Source organism: Mercenaria mercenaria, chromosome 12 (genome assembly GCF_021730395.1).
Source record: "Mercenaria mercenaria strain notata chromosome 12, MADL_Memer_1, whole genome shotgun sequence".
NCBI lineage: Eukaryota > Metazoa > Mollusca > Bivalvia > Venerida > Veneridae > Mercenaria > Mercenaria mercenaria.
In genome coordinates this window covers 63,741,601-63,768,582 of record NC_069372.1, presented here as the reverse complement: position 1 = coordinate 63,768,582, position 26,982 = coordinate 63,741,601, and the positions used below count along the sequence as shown (strand labels likewise).

The 26,982-nt window shown below is 36.3% G+C and overlaps 1 protein-coding gene across 1 annotated transcript in view; it reads left to right on the top strand.

Moving 5' to 3' along the window:
• Nucleotides 1-1,541: 1,541 nt before the first annotated feature.
• The window catches only part of LOC128547423 (heat shock 70 kDa protein 12A-like), a 55,983-nt gene continuing 30,542 nt past the window's right edge, over nucleotides 1,542-26,982 (top strand). The window contains exons 1-4 of the mRNA XM_053520217.1: nucleotides 1,542-1,635; nucleotides 15,517-15,822; nucleotides 18,635-18,786; nucleotides 21,489-21,713. Of these exons, the coding sequence (XP_053376192.1) occupies nucleotides 15,681-15,822; nucleotides 18,635-18,786; nucleotides 21,489-21,713 (519 nt within the window). The 5' untranslated portion in view covers nucleotides 1,542-1,635; nucleotides 15,517-15,680. The remainder of the gene's footprint in view (nucleotides 1,636-15,516; nucleotides 15,823-18,634; nucleotides 18,787-21,488; nucleotides 21,714-26,982) is intronic.

Below are 26,982 nucleotides of genomic sequence, written 5' to 3'. Positions count from 1 at the left end.
CAGATTTTAGCTGTGTGTTCAATACAGTTTCCGAAAAAGCTGAGTCACTGGGCTTCACATCGGGAGGTGTTCATGAAAATCTGTCCAAACTCTTGAAATTAACGAAGGTGTGTGCGAGCTGGAAAGTACATCTTTAAACCAGACAGCGAAAAGACAAAAAGGGTGCAATGTAGAAAAAAAAACTTATAAAATCTGTTAAAACGCAGATAAAGGAGGCTTACTGAATTTCTCACAAGAGATAATACATACTATATTAATTCGAACCTCAAAAGCCGATCAACAACAAACAGTGATTTAGAAAAGGGCAAGAACGACCAGTTATCGCAAAAAGAGCAAAAAGTTGCAAACAGGTTCTTTACACATTTTTGTTCAATTCCTTAGGCCATTTGGTTCAAAATACACAGTGAACCCTGCAAACCCGTCACTGAAAAGTTTTACAGGGACGAGGCTCTAAAATCAATTATAAAACATTATACGTCGCCTATAAAGTGGTTCACGGGGCATCGGCCTTATTCATGACAATTCTTCTGCACAAAAGAGGAATATTGTACAGCAGTATTAATAGGACCAGCCGAATAAGCAATTTGGGCCCCACCCCCCACCACCACCCTCGCATATTCGGCCGGTATAAGTGCTTTTCATTTTTTTTCACTTTCCTTTACGGAAAAAATTGCAGGCTGAACGTCGCTACAATTCCAGTTGCGCCCTTTGTTGCGCAGTGTTTCATTGTCTATATCATATACCACTTTGACTTTCAGGTCATGTATAACGGATGGAAAAGTGCATTTCTGTTAATTAAAAGATCAATGTTTTGAGTGAGTAGTGTAGGCAAAATTCTTAAATACCGGTGAATTTTTTTAAATATGGACAGTCTCAAAATTTTTCATGATTCCCCTCGTAACTGGTCGAAGCTGGTGTCCCTCTTTTTAACATCATTTTTGATTTAGGATGAGCGAGAAGGAAGGTTAGAATGACAGTCTACTTATATTGTTTTTAAATCAAACATTTTGATTTGTTAACAACACTGTCACAACTTGGGGCAATAAGGAAGTATTTATTTTCATTATTTTGTAGATATGGAGAAGAAAATATCTTGTCACAAATCCTCCTTGATGTCTCCTGTGAACAAACAATCTTTGCGACAGGACTGGGTATGGTCAGTGTCATATGGTTAACAACGATAACAATATAGAAACGAAATAATGTGTAAATCAGGGGGCAGTTCACATAGTTTGCTAAAAGGAAGTTACATTTGCGCAGTTAAAGTTAGTCTTTACTTGAAAAAAATCTGCTTTTTAATAAATGGCTTGAACAGACTGATAAAACTAAGATTTTGACTTATTACACCACGTATATTATGGGAATTTAGTCTGTTAATCCTGTCTTGTATGTCTTATATAACACAAAAGGCCATATGTCTGAAATATGGTGCAAGATAAATTACTGATAGTCAAGAAATTTAAACATATTCAGTCTTTATGTGAAACCAATAAAAAGTTACATCTGCCTAAAACCTTTGCACTTGAATTTGAAAAATTTATATGTTAAACACGGGTATCAAATCTGATCGTTTGCCTCTGGAGGTAAAAGATAAACTATTTCACTAAAATTCATATCAGGAATTTAGTGCAGCAGGTAAATACTTTTGAGTTACGATTTTCAGCAAATACTTAAAAAAATGATATGCTATTTTTCCAAATTTGATTCACATGTCAAAACAGATATTAAACATAGGACTTCGTATTTGCCTCCTTGTAAAAATTGAACATGTCTAATTATTATAATTTTCAACATATTCAGCGTTGTTTTCATAATGAATTATATTAAATAGATGAATTTAAATTTATACTAAACTATTAGAGTGCCAGCGGTTATAACCAGGTATACTGTATCTGATAGATCTTAGTCGGTAAAAGTCATATCTGATATTTAATGAAATGATCAGATATATTCCACTCTTTTATCCCAATAATCAACTGAAATCATCAGATAGAAATTAACGTCATGGTGTCCATAGATCATAATACACTTGATAGATGTATTTGTTCCTTCAACGAATAGTTAAAACACTAAAATGACAAATTAGTAGTATATATATATATCCTTTTGATTGAGATGAAAATGTTCTTAAGATTACTTCATCTGTTTAGTATTTTAATGCTAAAGTCTACATTCCCAAAGGTGGGCATATTAAAATCGCACTGTCCGTCCGTGTATGGGTGCGTGTGTCCGTATGTCCGTGTAAATTCTAACAAGACCCAGACCCTTAGCTCCAAGGTCAAGGTTAAAGGTTAACAAGGTTTGTTCCGTGTCAGGTCCATAACTCTGCCATCCATAAAGGGATTTTGAAAGCATTTGGCATAAATGTTACCATAATGAGACGACGTGTCATGCGCAAGATCCAGACCTCTAGCTCCAAGGTCAAGGTCACAGTTAGAAGTCAAATGTTAACAGGGTATGTTTTGTGTCCGGTTCATAATGCTGTCATTAATCATGGGAGGTTAAAATTACTTGGCAATAAATGTTTCCCACAATGAGATCAAGGTTACACTTGGAGGTTAAAGTTTAACATGATTTGTTTCTTGTCCGTTCCATAACTCTGTTATGAATGAAGGATTTAAAAGTTACTTGGAATAAATAGAGCCTATAATGAGATGACATGTCATGCACAAGACCCAGACCCCTAGCTCCAATGTCAAAGTAATGCTAAGAAGTCAAATGGTAACAGTTTCTTGTCTGGCCAATGGCTCTGTCATTTATCAAGAGATTTGAAAATAAATTTACATAAATGCCGGCAGGAGCCTCGTTACCACCTAAACATTTACCGGAGATTCATATCTGCACCTACAACCAGTGTAAGAATCTTATATTAGTGTCATCATACCTGTAACAGCGAATATCATACGTTGCAACATTTATGGGAAGCCGGTGTCATGGTGACGTCAAGGCCTATTTGCCGCGTTCTCGCGGCTTTATGATTATTATTAACATTTTTTTCCCATTTTCTGGCCAAGGCTTGATAATTTAAAAGATTCTTTTTAAAACATCTGGAAATGTTTCTTGCATTATCTTTGAGTGATGAATAATTTTCAGCAATCTAATGAAGTTCTGTATAAGCTGCGGAGAGAAGTAGTTCCTGTCAAGACCTATCCGCTAGGGTGCGCTTTTTCACAACTTCCGACGAAACATTTAAATCCGTCACTAAGTGTGAAAGCATACTTGCGTTACCGTAAACTCGATTCTCAAGCAGGCCCTTTGGACCTGCCATTTGAACTTGCTATTAACTGTTTTATCTCAGAATGTTTATTTGTTTTTTATTAATGTACATGCATTACACTGCTACGTTTTTAACATATACGCTTTGTCAATGCATTACAAGAGCAATTCATTCTATACTTTCTCTTGTTTCCAGCGACGAACACATTTCTCATCAACCTAGGAAATAATTAAAAGTGCTCGTCAATTGACATTTATTTTCAAAACTATTTTGCTTTTTTCAACGGCCTATAAATCTCGAAAGTTATAATCATCTCGGTAAAATCTCCACGATTTCGGCTTGTATTTGACAACAAAAGACAAACTGTGAAATTATATAGCCCAGTTGTTTCGCATCGCTATTGTTCTGTAGACAAAGGATGAATAGACACAAACAGACGATTACCGGTAGTGCGTCAAATATGTGTTATCTGATTATCATGTTTATAGCGAGCTCGGAGAGCAGGCCCGAAGGGCCTGCTCGAGAATCGAGCTTTACGGTAACGCAAGTATACTTTCACACTTGGTGATGGATTTGAAAAGTTTCGTCGGAAGTTTTAAAAAAGCGCACCCTAGCGGACTGATGCTCACAGGAAGTACTCCTTTCCGGAGTGAATACAGAACTTCATTCAATTGCTAAAAATTATTCATCACTCAACAATAATGAAAGAATGATTTCCAGTTGTTTGAAAAAAATATTATTTGCATTTAAAAGATCAAGCATCGGCCAGAAAATGGAAAAAATGTCATTAATAAGCAGAAAGAAACGGGAACGCGGTAATGACGTCACCGTGACACCGGCTTCCCATAAATTTTGCAACGTATGATATTCACCGTTATAGGCATGGTGACACTAAATGTAGACTTTTTCAAGTGAATAGGTTCTCCTGAATTCTTGTGACTAGTGAATAGTTTGTGACAAATAAATAATGTATTATATTTTTAGATAAATCCGATTTCTTTGAGCTCGCTTTGAGGCTTTGCCTTAGTTCATATTAAAACTTGTTGTGCAGAAATTTTAAAGGCACTCGCTACAGTTTTTTCGGACAAGTCGATATTTACCCCAACACCGTGCCAAATTGGTTTCGATGTAGCTCACTGCAGGGTTGGTGCGGTCTTCTGCGCATGCCCGGAAGTGATTATCTAATGTCGCGTACGGCAAAAAATTCGCAAATTATTGTATGTTCGCATGCATTTAATGTACAAAATGTATAATATACTGACTAAAATATAGGGTAAGTATCACCATGATTACAAAATATATACATTTAAAGTACATTTAGTTCAAATTGCTTCAGTCCGACATATACTGGAGTCTGTTATTTATACCAACGCTCAAACTCTGCATTGAGTCACAGCTGTTTCTAATCCCGTACCGTACCCGTACCGTACATTCGTAAACTAAAGGTTTTGTTAGAAAAAAGGGCGGAAACTTTCATCGTTCTATGCCATCAAAATGCTTCGGAAACACCTTAAAATCCGCTTATTAAGAAATCTGCCGTTTGATAATTTTATATATATATTTCTAAGTCATTTGCTCAAACACTGAAAGAGTATTTCGTACCAATCTGCGTTGTATAAATGCCCGCCACATCCCACCTCGTTGTAATTTGATTTAAGCGAAATCTAATTTGGTGACCTATCAATTTTCTTTTTGTTTTAGATTAGGTAGACATAACCAAATGTATGTGCAGAGTTTGCTTAAATTCTATTATGTGAAACTCGATAAAATAGCAGAAGTACCAACTTAAAACTGACAAAAATATGCAAAAATAGCCTTTGGGTCTGCTGAACAAGTATTCCTTTCTTTACAAAATCGTGTTCTTTTGATTTCTCTGAGCAAGTTTCAAATAGATATATTGTTTTCCGTTATAAAAATGCTTAGATAATCAAATTTATGCGGATTATTGTACATTACTGAAATATATTTTAGGATTACAGAAATGAAATTTTGAAAAATGTTTAAAATAGCACCATATCTAGGGGCAAATTAAATTGAAACAAAGCTGGTGACCTAGTATTTTTATTTCATTTTTCAATACACCAAAACATGATCTTTTCATACAAAACATTTCATCAAAATCTATTATTGAGAAAAAAATTACGAAACTGTAGCGAGCGTCCTTAAATAAACAACGGATTTTCATCTTTAAAATATTTACAATTGACACATATATATGTAAACTAAACCATGTATCGGTGATTAAAACTCGTTAAAATAAGACAGTGTTAACCGGTGCATACCTCAAAGTAGCGGCCAGCAGACCGATTTCCATTCTCTTCAGCGTTTGCAACCACTTTCAGCTTGAACTCAGTGGTGTGCCTTTTTCTTTAAGATGGACTAGCGCTGGATATTCCAGTGTCGATTTCAGACAATTTTACTAAATTTTGGACAATTTTACTAAAAGGGCCTTTGAAAACAGCTCGCGAAAACTGACATTTCAGGCTAAACAATTCACTGCATTCGACGGATGAACAAGTGTGATTACCAGTAAATACAACCGACTTCAATAACTATTTATCGAGGACAGTCTTTATACGACATGGTCAAGTTCGCCGCACTGCGGTGTTTAGGCCGCGGCCAATTTGCCGGAGCGGCCTATACCTTAAATGTTATTTCTTATATAGTTAAAATATACCGAAAATACGGTATATTTTTATATATCATTATACTGTTTATCTGAATGTATCTACTGCAATATTATGTTATAGATGGTGAACAATACAGTCTGCAGTAGTTTGGCTTGTCTTTTACAATGTCATAAAGACTCAGTGTGTTTCCAATTAAATGAAAATAGTACATTGTACTCTTTGACGAAATTTGATATCTCTATTCTAATCAGTAATAATATATGAGGATTCTGCAAAGTTAACAAACCAAGTTTTGTGTGATTCCGCCCAGTTGTTTCTAATCAGTAGATGTTTAAGTGAAAATATGTGAAAGCTATTGTGGAAATAATCTATGTGAATCCATCTACACATCACCATGGTTGCAGTCAACTGGACTTGGTCATAGTCTCACAGTACTCATGCATTCTTGTACTGTTGATACTTATAATAAAACATTAATTTTTCATACCAGAAAATCAATTCACAATCTTACTTTCAGTAACAACAGAAAGGTGGTCAAATTTAAATTTGAAGCAACTAACAGTGCAGTTGCATATCAACGTTACGCTGGTTCCCCTGTTTATCTTGATACAGTAATTTTATTAAGAACTAGTACCAGCCACACATAAAATAGAAAAAAGTGGAAACTTCACAGATCGCCCAACACGACAAAAACGAAAATGTTGCAGGCTCGGTTTGATTGAGCCTGTTCACGGACGGTAGTGGAAATGCATGCTACCGTCCACGCCCTCTAGCCCCGGGTTGAGCAGATCTCAACATTTACACATGCTACAAGTACAAAAAGCAATTCAGAGACATCCACAGATGTATTCACACGGCGATGAACACGGAACCTTCAATGATACATGTGTTGAGGCGTGTAATTCCATGAAGAGCGGCGTTTGGTCCCCAGATAAAGTAAAGGGTTTGCCACAAACGAGAAAACAATGGGCAGAACTAAACAAACTGGAATTTAGAAAGGTGTTCTGAGGTTATGGAGCCTGCATATCACAGGAACTGTCAAAAGACAAAATTAAAAGGCAGGCACCATATCCAAGGGGTGATTATACAATACCCAAGGCTATGAAAGCGGGAGTATTGGAACCACCCAGGCCGAAATGGTCATGTTGAGAAACTAAACAGTACCAATAACACGACATAAAAGTCGTGCTGAACGATTTGAGAAGATTGAAATATAACAGCCCTGATTGAATGTACGGAGAGACTTTTTACGGCCGCCATACGGCACAAACAACGCTGCTGTGATAATAAAATAGAGAAAAGTGGAAACTTCACAGGTCGCCCAACACGACAAAAACGAAAATGTTGCAGGCTCGGTTTGATTGAGCCTGTTCATGGACGGTAGTGGAAATGCATGCTACCGTCAACGCCCTCTAGCTCCGGGTTGAGCAGAACTCAACATTTACACATTCTAAAAGTACAAAAAGCAATTCAGAGACACCCGCAGATGTATTCAAATGGCGATGAACATGGAACCTTCAATGATACACGTGTTGAGGCGTGTAATTCCATGACGAGCGGCGTTTGGTCCCCAGATAAATTAAAGGGTTTGCCACAAACGAGAAAACAATGGGCAGAACTAAACAAACTGGAATTTAGAAAGGGGATTTGAGGTTCTAAAACTTTCGAAAACAACTGGACATATTTGAATAGAATATATCATTAATTGATTATTCGTCCTGAAAAATGAAATTAGAATTCATATAAATTTGACCCAAGAAAACAACTACATTTAGCTTTATAAGATTTGTTTAATATTCATAATCTGAACTTAGAACTTTAAACGGTATATAAATAAATGTTGTTTAAAAGGTAACATTTGCAAAATCAAATAGATGGAGTCTGTAATTCAGCCAGCCAACGGCTTACAGTATTATCAAGTAAATCAAATGAAAACACTTTACGTCAGGCATATGATGAAATGATACATAAAAATGGTAAATGGATTTCAGAAGGTAGTGGGTGGTGTAGGAAGATGCCCATTGCATTCATTGATCTATATAAATATAGTCCCTTCGCTGCTCCAGGTTATTTAGAATTACCAAAACCTTTGAAAAATGCAAAGAAAGGATTAATAAATATACAGAATAATGATAATGAATGTTTTCGGTAATGTCATTTAGGTTGAAAAAAGATCACCAAAGAAATTTAAAATATTAAAAATAAATTGAAAAACGTGAGTACACCGCTATCAAATGTCTGGTAACATTAAATCAAGTATCTAAAATAGATATTCAGAATGTATCCCATTTTATGTATTTGGTTATGCTAGTAATAAAATGTGTCCATTTTATATTACAAAGCTTCAATATAAATTGACATGTTATTAATTAATGAATATGAAGATAAGTACATTTGATGACTAAAAAAAATGTTTCTCGAAGAACCACAGGTTCTTACTCACTCTGTCTGGATTAAAATTGTGATACATTCTTGCATAAAAACTACTTTTTTCACTGGATCCGTCCATGTATTAACGGGAGAAAAATCGTGTGCAAACAAGGCAATTCACGTGCTGTTAATAGCCGATTTTTATTTTTGAAATGCTTTCCCAGGGACGTATATGTATTTCTGCGCAGATTGACATCTGGTATCTGCGTCTTGTTTCTTTCGTAAAACCTCTTCTTGAAGCATTAAAGATGCAATCTAAACCATAGAATGTTTTACTGTATCAGTAAATAACGCCAAATGCGCTGCCCCCAACAATGTTCGTACTCGTTTCTTCCCTTGTTTACTCCCCTTTTAGAACTCGGCGTCAATTCAGATTTTGTAGACAACCGTAAATGTTAAAGAATCGCGTGTTTACCTGTGCGATTCTTTGTTTTTAGGAATCATATTTATGATTTTGGTAAGTATCAGTCGGTTTATTTTTATCTAATTTCTCGAATATTTATATAAACAGCTTGGAAGCTTGACACTACGTTCGTACTCATCCGTACTCAAACTGTGTCCGTACTCAATATAACTCGAATGTAAAGTTATTATTCTTGAAATTGTGATCGAGTCCACCAAATTGTGAAATGATATGAACAAGTATTGGTAATTTTATGTTTGTAATAACGAGAGATAAAAAAATTGCTTAAAAACCTTCAGGATGTGCTTTTGATAGTGTTGTTTATTTCTGGGCCCTGGATACGGATATTTGAAACATGTTTACCGTTTCTAAGAACAACAGGAATGGTAAATAAAAAATGTACCGGAATCGTCAAGTCATCACATATTAAAACAATACATAAAGTCGTCGTGTAATGTATTTTATGCAAGAATAGCGACAATACACGTTTGTTTTGTGTATTAACGTCAGCAGAAGCCCTTGGGATATGTTTCTGACCTCGACCTTCGGTCTCGGTCACAAACAATCCCGCGGGCTACTGCAGACGTTAATACACAAAAAAACGTGTTTTATCCCTACATTGATGTTTTACAGAACAAATCATAAAAATAGAACTTCAATGTTTTTCTAAAGAAAGAGTATTAAATGCACATATACCGAATAGTTTAACTATTAAGCGAAAACAATACCAGAAGTGGGAAGTAAGGTATAATTTGAAAATTTTCATAAACAATTCATGGCACCTTTTGTACTTCATGCTGACTTCAAATGTATAACTAAGAAAATATCAACATTTTCACAATCGTCTAAACGTTCATTTACTGAACCATATAACAACAAATAGACAGTGGTTATGTGTTGTTATTATGATATATATACTAAACCGACTCAAGTTTACAGAGGTCTCACTGCAGTTTATACTGTTATCATGGCAGTACTGAATGAAGAAACATATTCTAAGAAAATAATTGAAGAACAATTTTATCAGGATAACCCATGTATATAAAATCTAGGCTAAGTTCAATAAAAAGCCAGTCTGGACTAGTATCTGCAGAATTATGCCCTTGAATTGGTCCAAATTGATAGTATCCGCTCGAAAACTAAACATTTTTTTCTAAATAAAAAATCTAGGTCAAATTCGATAACCAGCAAGCTTGGATCAATATTTCTAGAGTTATGGTCCTTAAATTACTCAAAGTTGCAAATATTGTCAGTGAACACTCCCTAAATTTAAAAAATCTTACCAGAATTTTTTTTCAGCAATTTTGGAGCCAGATCTTTTTTTCAATATGTTGAAGCCAAAATAGTTTTGTTTCAAGCAACTCCAAAGTCAGTCAGAAAATGTTTTTCAAAACAATAATGCCAACCTCTCACACCCCTACCTTCATAAGCTGTTTTTCACGCATGAATTTCCGACAAACTGTTTCCATATATAAGAGAGAGATAGAAATATTTTAGACACAGGCCAGTCTGGCCAACTTAGTCTAGCTCTTTGCGAATAGACAGTCTGGGTCATAAACGTTCTCGGTGTACAGCATCGATAACGTAAAGCCGTATTTTCTTGGAAGAACCAGTACTGGCTTAATAGTTAAGCGGGAAACACTCGGTGGAATCTCAGAGATTTCCAGTGCCTGGACCGAGCCTCGAACCCCGTACCTCTTGATTGACGGTCAAGAGTTTTACCAGTAGACAATCTGATAGCTCATCGATTATGCCGCTCATAGACATATTACATCTGGTGTCTACTCAGTGAAAGAGATTTCGATCTTACCCTGAAACGAACAAATATCCACTGTGCATTACTTTATATTAACAATTTCCTTTATATAGGTTACTGACCGTCCAAGGCGGTGCCCCTATATTCAACTCGTTTTTTTGTCCATTTCTTAATTTTGTACTGTATTTTACGTATATCGCCTTGTTTGTTGTTGGTGTTTCTTTCCTCCAACACCCCCACTACATCGCCCCACTTGCATTTACGCCCCTCTTTTTTAACTTTGCATGAGGTCAGGTGCATACCATATTTTGGCCACCAGTCGTCTCTAGGTGGTGCCCCATTGTGTCGTTTTCTGCTTGTCTGTTAATTTAGCTTCATGTGTGTTCGCGCTTGCTTGCATTTGTCTCTTGCACGTCCGTGTTTGCGTGTGCAATGTAGGGAGACGGCGTATTTGAGCGTGGGTTTCCCTGTTGAATATTCATCCTTATTTTTTTTTCACTACGCCCGCACCAACACCCCCACTCCTGTACCTACCCCTTACCTATTTTGTATTTTGCATATAATTAAAATGTACTTGTTGTTGGAAGTTTTGAAGCAACTTGTCTGCTACTGCTTTCCACTACAATTTCCTTTTTGTTGCAGGCCTATTTTGCTATACATGGCTCCCTGGTTGTGTTTGGAGTGCTCCGTGCTCCAGGGAAATCTGCTCTTTCCTTTTTATTTTTTATTCTAAATACGAAATATTATGAACTACATGAAAAAGATTTCTGTTTTAGTTATTGTGAAAAGGAAGATATGAAAATTTTAACCATCGCTGTTTTCATGGTAACTGAAATACAAAAAGGAAACATCTGAGATACGGTAGGGTAAAATTTTAAGAGTTAAATACTATCTCCATAAGTTAGCCATTGTATTCCATTGAAAAGAAAAGCAATTACGACAAGAGCTCGTAGAACACGAAATGCCCCCTTGATGCATTCAGTAACTGCCCAAGGAAGAGAAATTATTTGGTCACTGTGCACTGGACTGTTGACGTACTGACCTCAAATAAAAAATTATGGGTCATTTACCAGTCATAAGTGACCTCCGTATCAAATCTTGATCTTAGACCAAAGTGTTCTCTAGTTATTTAACAAAAACAGTTCTACTGTTCTGGGTCAATGTGACTTTGAATTTTGACCTACTGATCTCAAACTCAGTAGGAGTCATCTTCTGGTCATGTTCAACTTCTCTATTACGTTCTGTGATCCTAGGCCTATGTGTTATCAAGTTATCGTCCGGAATCTGTTTCAATTTTTCGGGGCACTGTGACCTTGACCTTTGACCTACTAAACTCAAAATCAATAGGGTTCTTCTGCTGGTCATGACCAACCTGCTTATAAAGTTGTGTGATCCTAGGCCCAAACGTTATCAAGTTATCGTCCGAAAACTGTTTAACTGTTCCGGGTCACTGTGACCATGACCTTTGACCTACTGATCTCAAAATCAACAGAAGTAATTTGGTGTATTTACGTCGCCGCTCCGTCCGTCCGTCCGTCCTGCCGTCTTTCCGTTCGACCATCCGTCAATCCATTCGTCCCGCAATTCTTGTCCAGACTATTTCTCAGCAACACAGTAAAATTGAGCAAAACTTAATAGGAAGTTTCACCCCTAACCGAAGATGCGAATATCTTCGTGTTCTGATCGGATGAATAATTGCCCTTTGTTTTTCAACATTAGATTAATATTGCACCACAGCTTGTCAGGAGTATTCCTTAGCAACCACTGACTGGAATTCATCAAATTTCACTCGAAATAGGAGATACGAGTAATATCTTTATGTTTCGGTCGGATGAGTTTTCACTGAGTTATTGCCCTTTGATCATTCAACATTAGTATACTGATGTCACATTTATTGTCCTGAGTATTTCTCAGCAACCTTTGACTGGAATTCAGTGAACATTCATAGAAAGCTTCACTCCTAAAAGCGAATGCGCGTGTTAGCTTCATTTTCCGGTCGGATAATTTTTCACTGAGTTACTGTCCTTTAGTTATTCAGCATAAATAAGCCATAGTATTAAAAAAGGAGTATTTCTCAGCAACCACTGACTGGAATTCAGATTTATATAGGAAGCTTCACTCTCAAGGAGATGCGTATATCTTGTACATGCGTTTTCTCAACAACTACTTGCTGGAATTCCCTTTCGTGCTTTTAAAATACAATAATCTCACATCGGGACGCATCCATCGGTTTTACCGATATTATCTTGTAATACAGGAGTTGTTCGAATAATATTTGAAAACAATATACGCATACGTATATGTTTAATGATATATTTGTAATTGTAACTACGGTCGCTTCAAGATCTGTTACAGTATTAAATCATTCTGCTATAATGCTTAAGGAGGTAGGTTACCTTGTTACAAGGGTAAATTCAAATTAGTTGAACCGCAGCATCTTTTTGTATTTCGTGTAATATGAAGTTTCAACTGCTAAAATCTCAGTTTCGTTTGTCTCTGTCCCTTCAAGTTCAATTTTTATCCAGGTTTGAAGAACATGACCCTCCAAAGGTATTTCATATTGAAAGAAGAAGGAAAATACGGATATTTTACACTTTTCAGTGTATTTTAGTTTCATTGATATCCGTAGAAGTCAGCATAATCTATTATTTTACTAGTATGCACGTTAGCTTTCTAATATAAGACTAAAATGTATATGTCGCGGGGCTCGTGTTTCCATGGTAACGCATTTTCTCTCATTTTTAAACAACTATGTATAAAAATAGGGGTTTTCGACGGCTTCAGTGCCATTCTGTTAATGACCAACATGGAATATTTGGGTAATATTATTAGCAAAATACCAAGCACTATACATGGTACCCTATTTTTCTTAAAGTTTAAAGTAACCATGGCAACAGAGATGTTTAAAATGGCTTATATCTTGCTTTTTGTCGTAATTGCTTATAAAACAATATTGAATATGATTATCTTTCTAGTTGATGTAGCTTTAAAACATATTATTTCTAACGTAAGTTATATTTTCGTGTTATCTGCATTTATTCAAACAAATTTCTAAGCTTAGAATACTTACAGCAGTACCCTCATCTGGCATTTTTCATGGAAAATTCGTTCAGCATGCTATTATTCTCATGGATATTGTTGAAATGAAAATAAAAAGCCGAAGCTGTGTTTCTTAAATAGACTAGTGTCAACGCTTTTGAATTTTACATTTAGATACATAGGTCACGGGCTTCGTTTCCATGGTAACATCAATTCAATTCAAGAAACCACAATTTTCTACTGAAATTTGAACAATTTTAGATCTTAGTTTTAGTATATAAATAACAAATTATCAACGGAACCTGAAAAATAGGTATTACAAATCAAACTGTTAGATTTTTTATTTAAAAATGGCCGTAACAAGTAACCTCTCACCCAACTATATTCCAAATAACATTGGTTACCATCATCCATTTTCTTACATTCCGCATAACATTTCAATATAACTACATAAAAGAAGCAAAATATTGATTATCATTCAGAGCAAAAGACTCATAAAAATATTTCAGCAAATAATGGTTATTTGAAAATAGTTTGAATAAAAAAATGCACAGAATTACGTACTTTCAAGATAAAAGCTATTAATTTTGCGCGGTAACCGACACGTAACGTCATGACGTCAATGACGTCATTTTAAGGCAACATTGTTTTGAAGCGTTTCTGCGGCAATTTATTCATTATTTCTGCATTATTAAACCATAAAGCGTCAGATCGAAGACAGGTCTATGATTTGTTTTCAGAAGAATGAATATACAAACACATTTAGTTTGTCGTAAACGTCGTCGTAAATCGTCACGTTAGCTTCCGGTTGGACATGCGCACATACAAATATAAAGGTAACCTACCTCCTTTAACGCCAAAGTTGAATTAATAGTTTATTGGTACAGTTTCTTCCATTGGTCCTGGAGACTGATTTTAAGGTTTTTTATTTAAGTCATTTAAAGAGCCTTTACAGTGTGCATTTTGATCGTCTCCTTGGTATTCCCTATAATCTGTGATGCATACAGAGAGTTTTGAATTCATCTGTTGGGAGTTATGAATTTAATTTTCCTCGTAATTAGATAGTCCAATATCTGTTTAGATGAATGGCCGGATATTCTTGATGGAATACCAAATATTTAGCGATCATTTCTCGATTTGAACTAGACAAATCTTTATCCACAAAGTGTCTAAAATGTTAATAAGTTATTAAAACATTTTCTTTATAGAATCTCCTTTTGCGGACAGGTCTAATCTCAATATTGCTTTAAAACATGACTCCAACCCAAGCAAAAATATCCTGCAGCAAAAGAAAAACGCTTAACAATCTGAAGTTTCTCATGATCTTTGTTACCTTTTCTGATGCAGCACAACCACTTATGTCCATAAGTTTCCACCTAAGCACATCATAGCCTTGTCAGAAATAGCAATTTTTTTTCCATACGCAATTTCCAAATTATTATACAGCCTCCAGAACCTTGTTCTTCATTTGTTGATTTGCACAGTGTCAAACGTAGGAAACGCTTCAATGTTTTGAGACAAGCTCCTACTTGACTGCCATTTGTCGTTATGTCGGTAGATTGACATTTGAGATCATACGGGCGACGACCTTGATAACCGCAGGTGTTGCCGCAGTATGTTGTTGTTTTGATATTTTCTGAATTCAACCAGTACTATTTCTATTTCCTTGTAACCCTATTTAATGAATCAGCTAGAAGGAAAGTTATATGCGAGCTAATCTACAGCATATTTTATACTCCTATATAAATAGTTGTCTTCAAACCCCAAGCATAATTCTCTCAAATATTTTACCTTTTGTCTGGCGTATATATTAAAAAATTCCGAATCAAAGTACATGAAATTATAACAAATTACAATGTCAAGTTTTAAGGGCTTCACAAGTTCAACATAAGTGAATGTAACCCAGGTTGGTAAAAACAATGAACACATCCATCTATAGTAATAATGATTGATTTATCATGCAACTCACTATGTTTGAGCTTCACTCTAGCTTTAGATACGTAAAGATTTATTTTATCTTTAAGGTCTTCTTTCGTTTCAGTGCACAGGTGATCAGACATTTGACACTTGATATAAAGTCAGCAAAAAAGAAAACTAAACTTCATCTTGAACGTCAAAAACGCCATTGTCGTTATGTGTTCGCTTTTACCATAACAAACATATGTGTCGATGTCTTGATACTGATGTTGCTGGTACAATAGAAAAATGGGTTCATTGGCTGTAGTAGCAATCGATTTTGGAACAACATACTCGGGATGGGCGTTTTCATTCAGGCACGAGTATGAGAAAGATCCACCCAAAATTTCTTCGATGCCGTGGCTAGGAGAAGCACTTCTCTCCGAGAAAGGTATCACTAAATGCTGATTGGTATTTCAATAAGTCATTTTCGGTTATTTGGTTATTCGACACAAAATAGATAAAGTATGCAGATTGTGATTGTTGGTCCTACTGCGAACTAATTAGTTGAAAACCACAGGTGGCCCAACACGACATAAATGAAAATGTTGCAAGCTAGGTTTGATAGAGCCTGATCATGACCTGTAGTGTAGATGCAGCTATTATAGCCGGAATATTGGAGTCACCCATGTCGAAATGTTCAAGCTGAGAAATTAAATATATAGTACACTAACACAATATAAATCTCGTGTTGAATGATCTGAAGAGATCGAAACATAACAGCTCTGACTGAATGTACGGAGAGACTTTTACTACCAGTTCATGAAAATCCATGTACATTTAAACGAAACAACTTTATACCAATTTATGTTTGAATGACTATTCTACTTGGGACAAAAAGTTTCCAGGGCAGTTATATATTTACCAACAACTGCAGGGAAAAGGGCCTGCAAAATTTATTAATAAATAAAAGCAGAATATTAAACAATGTGCATTTTCCATTACTGTTCATGGACAGACTCAATCAAAAGATAATAGGTAAGGGTAGGTCTCTCTGAAGCTCAGAGCTCTAAAAGCCACATATTTGCAAAGTAGGCCCACAACAAAAAAAAGAAGCTGTAACGGAAAAGTATTACAGCTTCAAAAATCCAACAAGTACATTTAAATTTTATGCAAAGTATAGATAGAGGGGGAGGAAGGGGTAAGGAGTAGAAAGGGAGAGGGTGGGGATGAGGTTAAAGGGGAAAGTAGAACAAGGATGAATATACAAAGGGAATGCTACGTTCCTTAATCACAGTTACACTACAACGTAAACCTCAATAGCGCAGACTTTCATGTACCAAAAATAAACACACACAGCCACACCCAGCTAACTAACATAGATAAACAGACAAGTAAGATACAACAACACTGTAGGGCACGCCCTAGCAGGAATACAAGCAGGAAAAAATCGTGTACCGCCTGAGGATTCCGGCAGCCAAAATAAAGGGGGGCACGAAAACCTACTCAAATTAGAGGTGGGGGATGCCAAAACAAGGCAGCGCAATTGCAATAGGGGGAGTGAGGAGAAGGAGGAAAAAAGACAAAAGATGATAGGTAAGGGTAGATTTTTTGGAAGCACAGAGCCCTAAAAACACAGCCTTAGAACCGAATCTACAATTTTCAGTGTATGACTTGGTGGGTACTATTTATCCTAGGGAGCTTCATTTAATTAAAACTAACAATTCGGATACTGATGCTTCATTTTTAGATTTACATCTCTCTATTTATGACAATTATACATACCAAAATTTATGACAAGAGGGATGATTTTAATTTTAGTATTGTAAATTTTCCCCGTTTGGATGGGGATGTACCTTAGACTACATCTTATGGGGTATATATTTCTCAATTAATTCGGTTTGCCAGAGCGTGTAGTCATGTCAAGCATTTCAATGAACGTAATCAATATATTACAAGTAAACTTCTTCAGCAAGGCTACCGTTATTACAAATTGCGTAAATATTTTGCTAAATTTTACTATCGTAATTCTGATTTAGTTTTAAAATTCAATAGTAATTTAAAGACACTTCTGCGAGAAGGTATTTCTAAACCCGTTTTTTATGGGGATGTGGTTTACAAACTTCGTAAGATCTTGGGTCATGGTAATTTTTCAAATGTATTTGGTAAAATTATAAAACGTTTTATTAAAACGGGTTACGACCCAACTGTTTTGAGACATACCGCATGTTTAGTGTTCAACCCGTTTACAGTTGGACACTACGCTTCCCTCTTTGATTGTGTCTGACGGAAGAGGGGGAGGACTCTATGATAAGCAGTGTTTAAATACTACCAGGACTGAACTGTTTTGATATCTGTCTTCTGGCCTGTTTCGTCGGGCCCTTAAGGGTGTTTCTCTTGTTGCTCTGTCTTCTGAAAAGGCATTGAGTACATACGTTTTTGGTTCTAAAGGTTTGCTTTTTATATATTTATACACGAGCATTTTTGGTTTTACATGCCATGCCTTTTTGTTTCCATTGCGTGTGTTAGAGATTCACCTGGAGGGGATTACTTTTATTTACACTGTCCCGTGTCTTTGGAATATGGTGGGGGTAAGAGTGAGGTTGGGTGCGCACCATAAACCGGTTTAAGCTCCCCAGTGGTGTTTTTGCCACTGACCGTTCCAAGGCGGTGCCCCACTGTGTTCCTTTGTTTGTTCGTTTTGTCCTAATGTGTTGGCTTTGTGTGTGTGCGCGTGTATGTGTGTGTGTGTTTGTGGTGTGCCCGTCTGCGTGCTGTGGGTTTCGTTTTGGGGAGGCTGCGTTTTTGGTACGTGGCATTCCCTGTTTGATATTTGTCTTTGTTTTTTTTGTTCTCGGTGCTTCCGGGGGATCTACATAACAGATTTTATTTACTCCACAACGGCGAGTGTTAAGTGCTGTGTGGAGGCCGTAAAAAGTCACCCGACTTCATCTCAGTGTTGTTATATTTTCTGGTCCTTCGGGAACATTGATTTCAACTCATTAAGATTTGAAAATTGAATATTGCTTAAGCCGGTGCTGGGGGCGTGGGTAGTGTTGCATTTTCCATTACTGCTCATGAACAGACTCAATCAAACCGAGTCGGCAATTTTCATTGTTTGACTTGTTCACGGTGCTTCCTGGGGATCTACTTTTCAGATTTTATTCTCATAAAAGTGTTTAAGACAGATTCATGTCTATAACAGATTTGATGTTGAACAGAACCTGTCAAAAATAATTAATGAAGTTATAATTAATTTCCAGGTCCAACTTGCATTTTGATCAAACCTGATGGTAAAACTACGGACTCTTTTGGCTATGATGCCGAAAGTAAATATGCAGAAAAAGTTGAGATAAACGAGCAAGAGCAATGGTTCTTCTACAAAAGATTTAAAATGATGCTTTTTAAAGACCAGGTTTGTTTTTAGATGATGATTGATTAAGTCTGTACTTTAAACATTTACGTTAAGTAAATTGTTGGTTTAAAATCATTCATATACCATGTAGAGACCGTACCAGAGCTTTTCGCATACTTCGAATTTTCAAAACATAGTGATTTTTACAAGAGCACCGGTTAGGATTAAAAATGTAAACAACGGACTATGTCTATGTGTCATTGGAATGAATGAATGACAGTCGATCTTAGTCATAATACTGAATGACAGTGAATGCTAACGACTTCGTTGGCCAGTTTTTCAACTATTAAGTAATGACTTAAGCTCTGACTTAAGCCGTGTCGGGTATATTTACAACGATTTAGTCAGCACGTGAATAACGGGGCTCGACAAAAGTTAAACCTTCAATTGGATTTTTCTACTTTGAGCGGTGTCAGCAATGGCTTATCTTTCTATTGTTATTTTAAACCTGGGGCATAGGTGGTTTAAGAAAATATGCAGGCGGAATATTTAGACATGGAATTAAATTTCCAGTATGAAGTTAAAGCAGAAATGTTGAGGAGGGAGGGAATGATACAGGACTGAGCAAACCCTTCCGTTATGTACGACGATTTGGATTTTTGGACATATTTTTTCTCAGTGAAGCTAGTATTATATAGGTATTACTTTATATAGAAGAAAAACTTGGCGAGTGCAAAAGCTCTATTTTTTATTCGAAAAGTCGAGCTAAAAATGTAACACATTCAACTCTTCCATTTTAACTTTACTAAATTCGCTACGTTTGTACACGTTTCAAAATATACGTGCAAGCATAAATATATAAGTGCATGTAATTAATTATAAATACATGTAACGCACAAATATGTAGGTGAATATATATATAAAAGTTCATGGATACGCACGTCTGTATATATACGTCTCCTTTCAGTGACGTGTGGATTTTGAAATTCATGCATTTGCAAGTGTAATTTGAGTACCTATACTATTGATTTAAATTTACAAATGCATTCCTACTTACAAGTGCATATTACACGTGTTTTGTACATGAAAGGTGGAACATTTAGGAATAATGAAAACAATAAGACAATGAGCAAACATAGGAATGCTTGTAGTCTTACCTTGAAATAAATTCACCTTTTTTCACAGCAATTTTTTTTTCATTCATTTGACGGGCGCTAGTGCTTTTGTGTTTTAATGTGTCTTTGTATTTTGTTTTAATGTGTCTTTGTATTTTCTATGAGAAGTAGTAAATCACCAAAGTAACACGTTTTATCTATGAAAACGTACAGCGAAACGGTCCGATGACTGTATCTACATCTTCATAGTGTGTGACCAAGGCTTAGCTAATACATCGCAAAAATACCCGCCGAGTATTAGTAAAAATCCGTTAGAAAACAAGGTTGAGCGATGGCTTAACTAATGCTGGTTTGAGCCTTTCTTAGTGCTAGAGTTGAAAAACTGGCCACGTGTGTTTCAGAAAGGTATTTAGTTTGTAACTGTAATTTCCTATCAATTGAAATCCTCTCGAAACTGGTAAAATGATTGCTTAAATTTAGACAAGGCTCACTGTCTTTGCCGTTCGCCAGCTGCTAAAAGGGCAAATATAAAAGATTCAGTGTAAGTTATAATTCACTGGTACTACCAGTTATTTAGTTCATACTCTAAAAAACACGTCAGAGAAATCTGGGCAATTTTTACCTATTAAATTGTTAGCAAAATTATATTATATTTTTCTTTACACGAAAATTGCCGTTAGGTATTACAAAGTGAATACGCCGGTATAATTCAATGACAATTAGTGAGGCATGACTAATCCGCTATCCTCGGCGTTGACCGCAGTATTGTTATGAGCTAAAAGTACAGACACGCCTTGATGCATAAAGTTGATCTATAATCCGGAGTATAGTAGTCGCAACTTGACCGCGATGGTTGACCTTAGGCTGATTATTCATATCGATTATTTCATTGTAGAAATAAGGGGTGCAGTAAATCTAATTCACGATTTTAAATTTATGAATGCAAAGAGATGTTCAAAGCGTTTTACGTACACTCCTTTTCAATAATAGGTTGTGCCTCAGTATGTATTATAATACAAAGGTCAACCATCGGGGTCAAGTTGCGTCCACTATACACCGAGCATGTTATTGTATAACAAAATTGTTCCAGATCACGTAATGTAGTCAGGAAGAGAATAGGGGTGCACTTAAACAACTGCCTAGCTATAGCTAATTCTGTAATAGGGAAGTGGTAGAGTGTCTGCCTTATGTGTGAATGGTCCTGGGTTCGAATCCCTGGCAGAGCTTTCAAACATTTGCATTCTGTTATAGCATTTTGTTGCTGTTATCAGACTGTTCCAGAATTTCTATATTTTTAGCGAACACTATCATGGATCATTATTTAGCAATCCAGATCACAGCTGAATGTTAAATCCAATGCACCCAAATTGAAAATATTCAACATATTATGTCCCTTTGATGTTTCTGCTCTCCATGCTCATATTTCCTTGATCACGAAATGTTCTTTTATATGAAAATATTAAATGCTCATAACTCTACGCTTCTGGTTAAAATATTGTCAGTATATCTATTTTTGAGAAATATATGGACATTTGCCTTCATTTCAAAGCATTTTAGCTTCATACCTATGATTTGAAAAAATTAGGTACTATCTCTATACCATGTAACTAATCTAAAAACGTCCTTAACTATTGTTCATTTTTAAAGGGCATCGAAAGAAGTGCTACACTTGAAGATGAAAGTGGCAAGAAGCTTCCAGCTGTGACAGTGTTCTCACTATCTATTGATTATCTCAAAAATGATGTTCTTAAATATTTGGGCATGAAAATTGGTGAAAGTAGACTCAACGTTGAGGATATACAGTGGGTTCTTACTGTCCCAGCTATATGGAATGACGCGGCTAAACAGTTCATGCGAGAGGCAGCTCAAATGGTATTCTTACATATGAACATTTGTCGCTTTCTATGAAAGTCAGATATTTTTCAGGATTGACGGTCAGATTTTTTTTTCAAAGTAAACTAAAGACATTTTCATTTTTTTTTTCAAAATATTTTTGTTATTAAAACACTAATAAGCACGTTAAAGAAATACATTCTGTATTGCGTAATTAGCTTTAATATGTACACATAAATTAGTTAAATGCTACTCTTTTTGATTATATTTTTTTTTATTAAAAGCAGTGTGTTTCATTAAATAGTTCCTAAATTGGAGCACAGTCAAACAGTTCTATAACCAAAATATTTAAAAAAAAATCTGCGTTTTATGAACATATAAATATGAACTGTATGATTGATGTCTAAAAGATAAATGAGCCATAAGGGGCATACCTATCCAAAAACAGATGTCGAGGGATAAATCACGGGGTACGGGGAATACTTTCCCAGAAAAAGTGAATTTTACATGTAGCTTTGTTGCATTTTGATGCAAATTTGCCGCTGACCAATTAGTATATTTATGTGTATTCTAATCTTGAAGTTGAGACCACGCGACCATACTTATCAAAACATACCTGTCACCGCATATAATCAGATTGCCACCGGGCTAATTTGTTCTACATTACGATCTATTTTATACAATGAGCCCGCCCGCTTAGCTCAGTAGGTAGAGCGTTGGTCTAAGGATCGCGGGGTCGTGAGTTTGATGCTCGTTCGGGGTGTATGTTCTCCGTGACTATTTGATAAACGACATTGTGTCTGCAATAATTAGTCCTCCACCTCTGATTCATGTAGGGAAGTTGGCAGTTACTTGCAGAGAACATGGTTGTACTGGTACAGAATCCAGGAACACTGGTTAGGTTAACTGCCCGCTGTTACATGACTGAAATACTGTTAAAAACGGCGTTAAACCCAAAACAAACAAACAAACAAACAAATTTTATGCAACATTAGGACTGTTTGCGGTCAATTATTGATTTTTGGCATTTAGCCGTTCAATTTATTTGTTGTTAATTGTTATTTTAAGCGTTTCATCTTCTAAAGGTAAGAAAAATATTGTTTGTAATTAAGAAATTATTATCGATCGAGTGTTGGATGACTTCCCCCAATATTAAAACTGCCCCTCTATTAAGACCTTTTCTTTGGAGAAAAAAAAACATTGTTGGTAATATTAGCGGGGTTCTACTGTATAATATCCCTGTTTTGAATTATAAGTATAATAAATTATTCCTGTGGAAATCATATGCAGCCAACAGCCTGTGGACCTAATAGTTCATTCTGTTAATAATTACCCTTTACCCACTTGTGTGGCTTATCTGATGTAATATATAATAAAGTTCACCAATAGTGGGCCTGCTGGACTTCAGCTTCATACAAAACCACTTTCTTTTAAAAAACCCTTAAGTGTAAATTCTAGTCTTTTCCAAAATATATACTTGCCGTTTTTTTGTTGTTGTAGTTTTTTTTTTTTTTTTTTTGGTTGGTTTGTTGGGTGTACCGCTGAAATAGATAGTGCATACACAGTATACCAGGGTGTAGGAGATTTTTGCTTAGTTGGGGGCCATTAATAGGGGAGATTGCGGGGGAATCCCCCTCCTGCAATATGTTGGTATTTTAAACGAAATATAGTTTGGTATCTAAATGCTAAATCCTGCACTCTGCTGGGGTGTAAGTGAAAACCTTTTTCTGTCATCATGTGTCTGTTTTTGTTACCAGGAAAGTTTGTATATTACTGATTTGTTTCATAAAGAATCCTAAGTCTTATTCCTAAGTGTAAAGTTAGGACTGGAATAAGATTGCACTTATGTGCGTTTCAAGAAACACTCGTATCTCTCGTACATAGGAATCATCCTAACTTTTGACTTAGGACAGTTTCATCACAGTGACACAGTCTGCGCATGACGCGCACCTGCTTGGAAACGTAAATAAACAACAAAATTTAACCGCCGCATAATCCTGAAACTTTGCGATTATCCAGACTTCTTGTTTCTGACTTGCAACATATCTTATTCTTAATTGTACAGAATTTATCCTAGTTTAATTGTTTTTACAAAAATAGTCGTGAAAAACACGCTTAATTTCTAAATACCGACTATAAATATGGCTTAAAAGTGTCATAGTTTTCGTCTACTGTACATGTTTAATCGATCGAACTTTATCCGCGCATTCGATGACGTTCGTAATTTATTCAAAAGTATAATTTATGCGAAAATTGAGAAATAATTGTGATTTTTATGCCCCCGAAGGGAGGCATATAGTTTTTGAACCGTCTGTCGGTCTGTCAGTCTGTCAGTCTGTCCGCAATTTCGTGTCCGGTCCATATCTTTGTCAGCGATGGATGGATTTTCAAATAACTTGGCATGAATGTGTACCACAGTAAGACGACGTGTCGCGCGCAAGACCCAGGTCCGTAGCTCAAAGGTCAAGGTCACACTTAGATGTTAAAGGTCATTTTTCATGATAGTGCATTCGTGTCCGGTCCATATCTTTGTCATCCATGGATGGATTTTCAAATAACTTGGCATGAATATGTACCAAAGTAAGACGACGTGTCGCGCGCAAGACCCAGGTCCGTAGCTCAAAGGTCAAGGTCACATTTAGACGTTAAAGGTCATTTTTCATGATAGTGCATTCGTGTCCGGTCCATATCTTTGTCATCCGTGGATGGATTTTCAAATAACTTGGCATGAATGTGTACCACAGTAAGACGACGTGTCATGCGCAAGACCCAGGTCCGTAGCTCAAAGGTCAAGGTCACACTTAGATGTTAAAGGTCATTTTCATGATAGTGCATTCGTGTCCGGTCCATATCTTTGTCATCCATGGATGGATTTTCAAATAACTTGGCATGAATGTGTACCACAGTAAGACGACGTGTAGCGCGCAAGACCCAGGTCCGTAGCTCAAAGGTCAAGGTCACACTTAGACGTTAAAGGTCATTTTTCATGATAGTGCATTCGTGTCCGGTCCATATCTTTGTCATTCATGCATGGATTTTAAAATTATTGGGCATGAATGTGTACCACAGTAAGACGACGTGTCGCGCGCAAGACCCAGGTCTCTCTAACATCGGCCATAACTATTCATTCAAAGTGCCATCGGGGGCATGTGTCATCCTATGGAGACAGCTCTTGTTTAATGCTTTCTCTGTTTGTTTGTGGAGATGTGGCGCAATTGTAGAACTAATAACTCTATGTAGAATTGTTTTTTGTCTGATAAACAACTTTATATTATATACATTTTGACTGACATGGAAGATTTTAGCACCAGATATGTGGTTTAGACAACCCTTAGCAGTTATCAATGCCACCCCTATACCTCTCTTGTTAGAAAAAGATTCTGCATAAAAATTAAATTGATATTCATTTGTTAATCAATTATATACATTTTCATGACTAAAATCATGGTGTTTCTTCTAGCGGTTTAGGTTAAACGTGAGCGTCTATACTACTGTATACATCGGAAACCTGTGAGATATTAGGATATACTTAACTTTTAGCAAATAAAGTTTGGAGTGTGCTATTCATAACTGAATCACACAATAAGAATAGAAGTATCAGCCTTAAGTTTTACAAGATTAAAAAAAAAGAGCCGACAATTTAACGACTTTCTTCTACACCCACCCCCTCTCCATTTCGTTTGTAAGGATAGCATGTATTATAACATCTGCTGAATTCTGAGGGATTAGTTAGTGCCCGGTCTCGGAAGGGCGAGGGTACAGTAACTACAGCGGAAATATGTGCTTTACAGTAGTGTATAAAATGTGAATTCATTACTTTATAACTTGAACATCTAGAAGCCAATAGATTTGTGTAAATAATCAAATATATTACTGCAATGCAATTGGAAGTATATCTACTCAGGAGCATGCATGAAGTCCACCGGATCTATCTTCTTACTAAAAGATCAAGGATTTTATATGGGATTACTGATTTCCTCGAATGTTTTCAGACAAAATTACTAGGACTGTCACTGGAGACTTCTTTTGTTGATCATTATCACCTCTTAAATATTGAAAATACATTTATATTTTCTACAGTCTTAACAGACGGAGGAATTGCTCAAGCATTACGGCAAATCAGCTGATAGAAATGAAAGATTTATCTTTAAAGCAGCCCATCTTCTCATGTCAGCTCATCATTGGTATTGTGAACAAGGCAGACAGCTATATCCCCTGCCACTGTTATAGATAGGTGGAAGCACTGACGTTGTTAAATATATTATGTAATCTACTTTATGTACGACGAAATCGATGAATTTGTTCCAAGCGATATGCTGAGAGATTGCAGAAATAAGTTTAATATAAAAAAGAATCTTGAGTATACATCACAGCCAAGTCATAATATTTACATTTGCCCTATTCTTTCCTTTTGAAAATTATGACCTTTATTTCGTATGAGCAGCAAAAGGAAAAGCGTAAAAGTTACGTCATCGCTGCTTAGTGATAATCGACGTATAGTCCGGGAGAACATTCCTTATATGAGCCGCGCCACGGAAAAACCAACATATTGCGTTTGAAACCAGCATGGATCCAGACCAGCGTGTGCATCCAAGCAGTCTAGTCAAGATCCATGCTGTTCGCTTTCAAAGCCTATTGCAATTAGAGAAACTGTTAGCGAACAACATGAATCCTGACCAGACTGCTTTGATGCGCAGGCTGGTTGCAAACGCACTATGTTGGTATTCTCATGGCACGGCTCGATTTTGACGTCGCAGTTGTTCTGTCTAGAGAACACAACGGCCGGGAAGCTAATTTTAATGTTAAATGCCTCAAAATATGTGCAATTTATAATACTATCTTTTTTTTTCGGTGTTCATGTGAAATGAACGACAGAATAAGATCAGCAAATCCATGGATCACGCTTATTATTTCATTTCTCAAACATTACACTTCGAGTTGTGACTTTGACCTTGAGCCGACATGGCTGTCTCATTGAGTTCTGCTCATCGTCTTGATGAGGTGATCATTTGACCAAAGTTTCATGAAAACACTTCAAGGGGTTTAAGCTTTATGGAGCGCACACAATTGTTATGGACGGACGGAGACCATTCCTATAACCGCCTCAAGTAGCCTAGTGGTAGCGCGTCAACTTCGAGTGCGGGAGGTCGTGGGTTCGATCCCCTGCCGCGTCATACCAAAGACGTAAAAAATGGAACTAGCAGCTTCCTGGCTTGGCGCTCAGCATTAAGAGGGTAGTGCTAGGACTGGTCAGCCCGGTGTCAGAATAATGTGACTGGGTGGGGAATCATGTCACGTGTCTACGGCG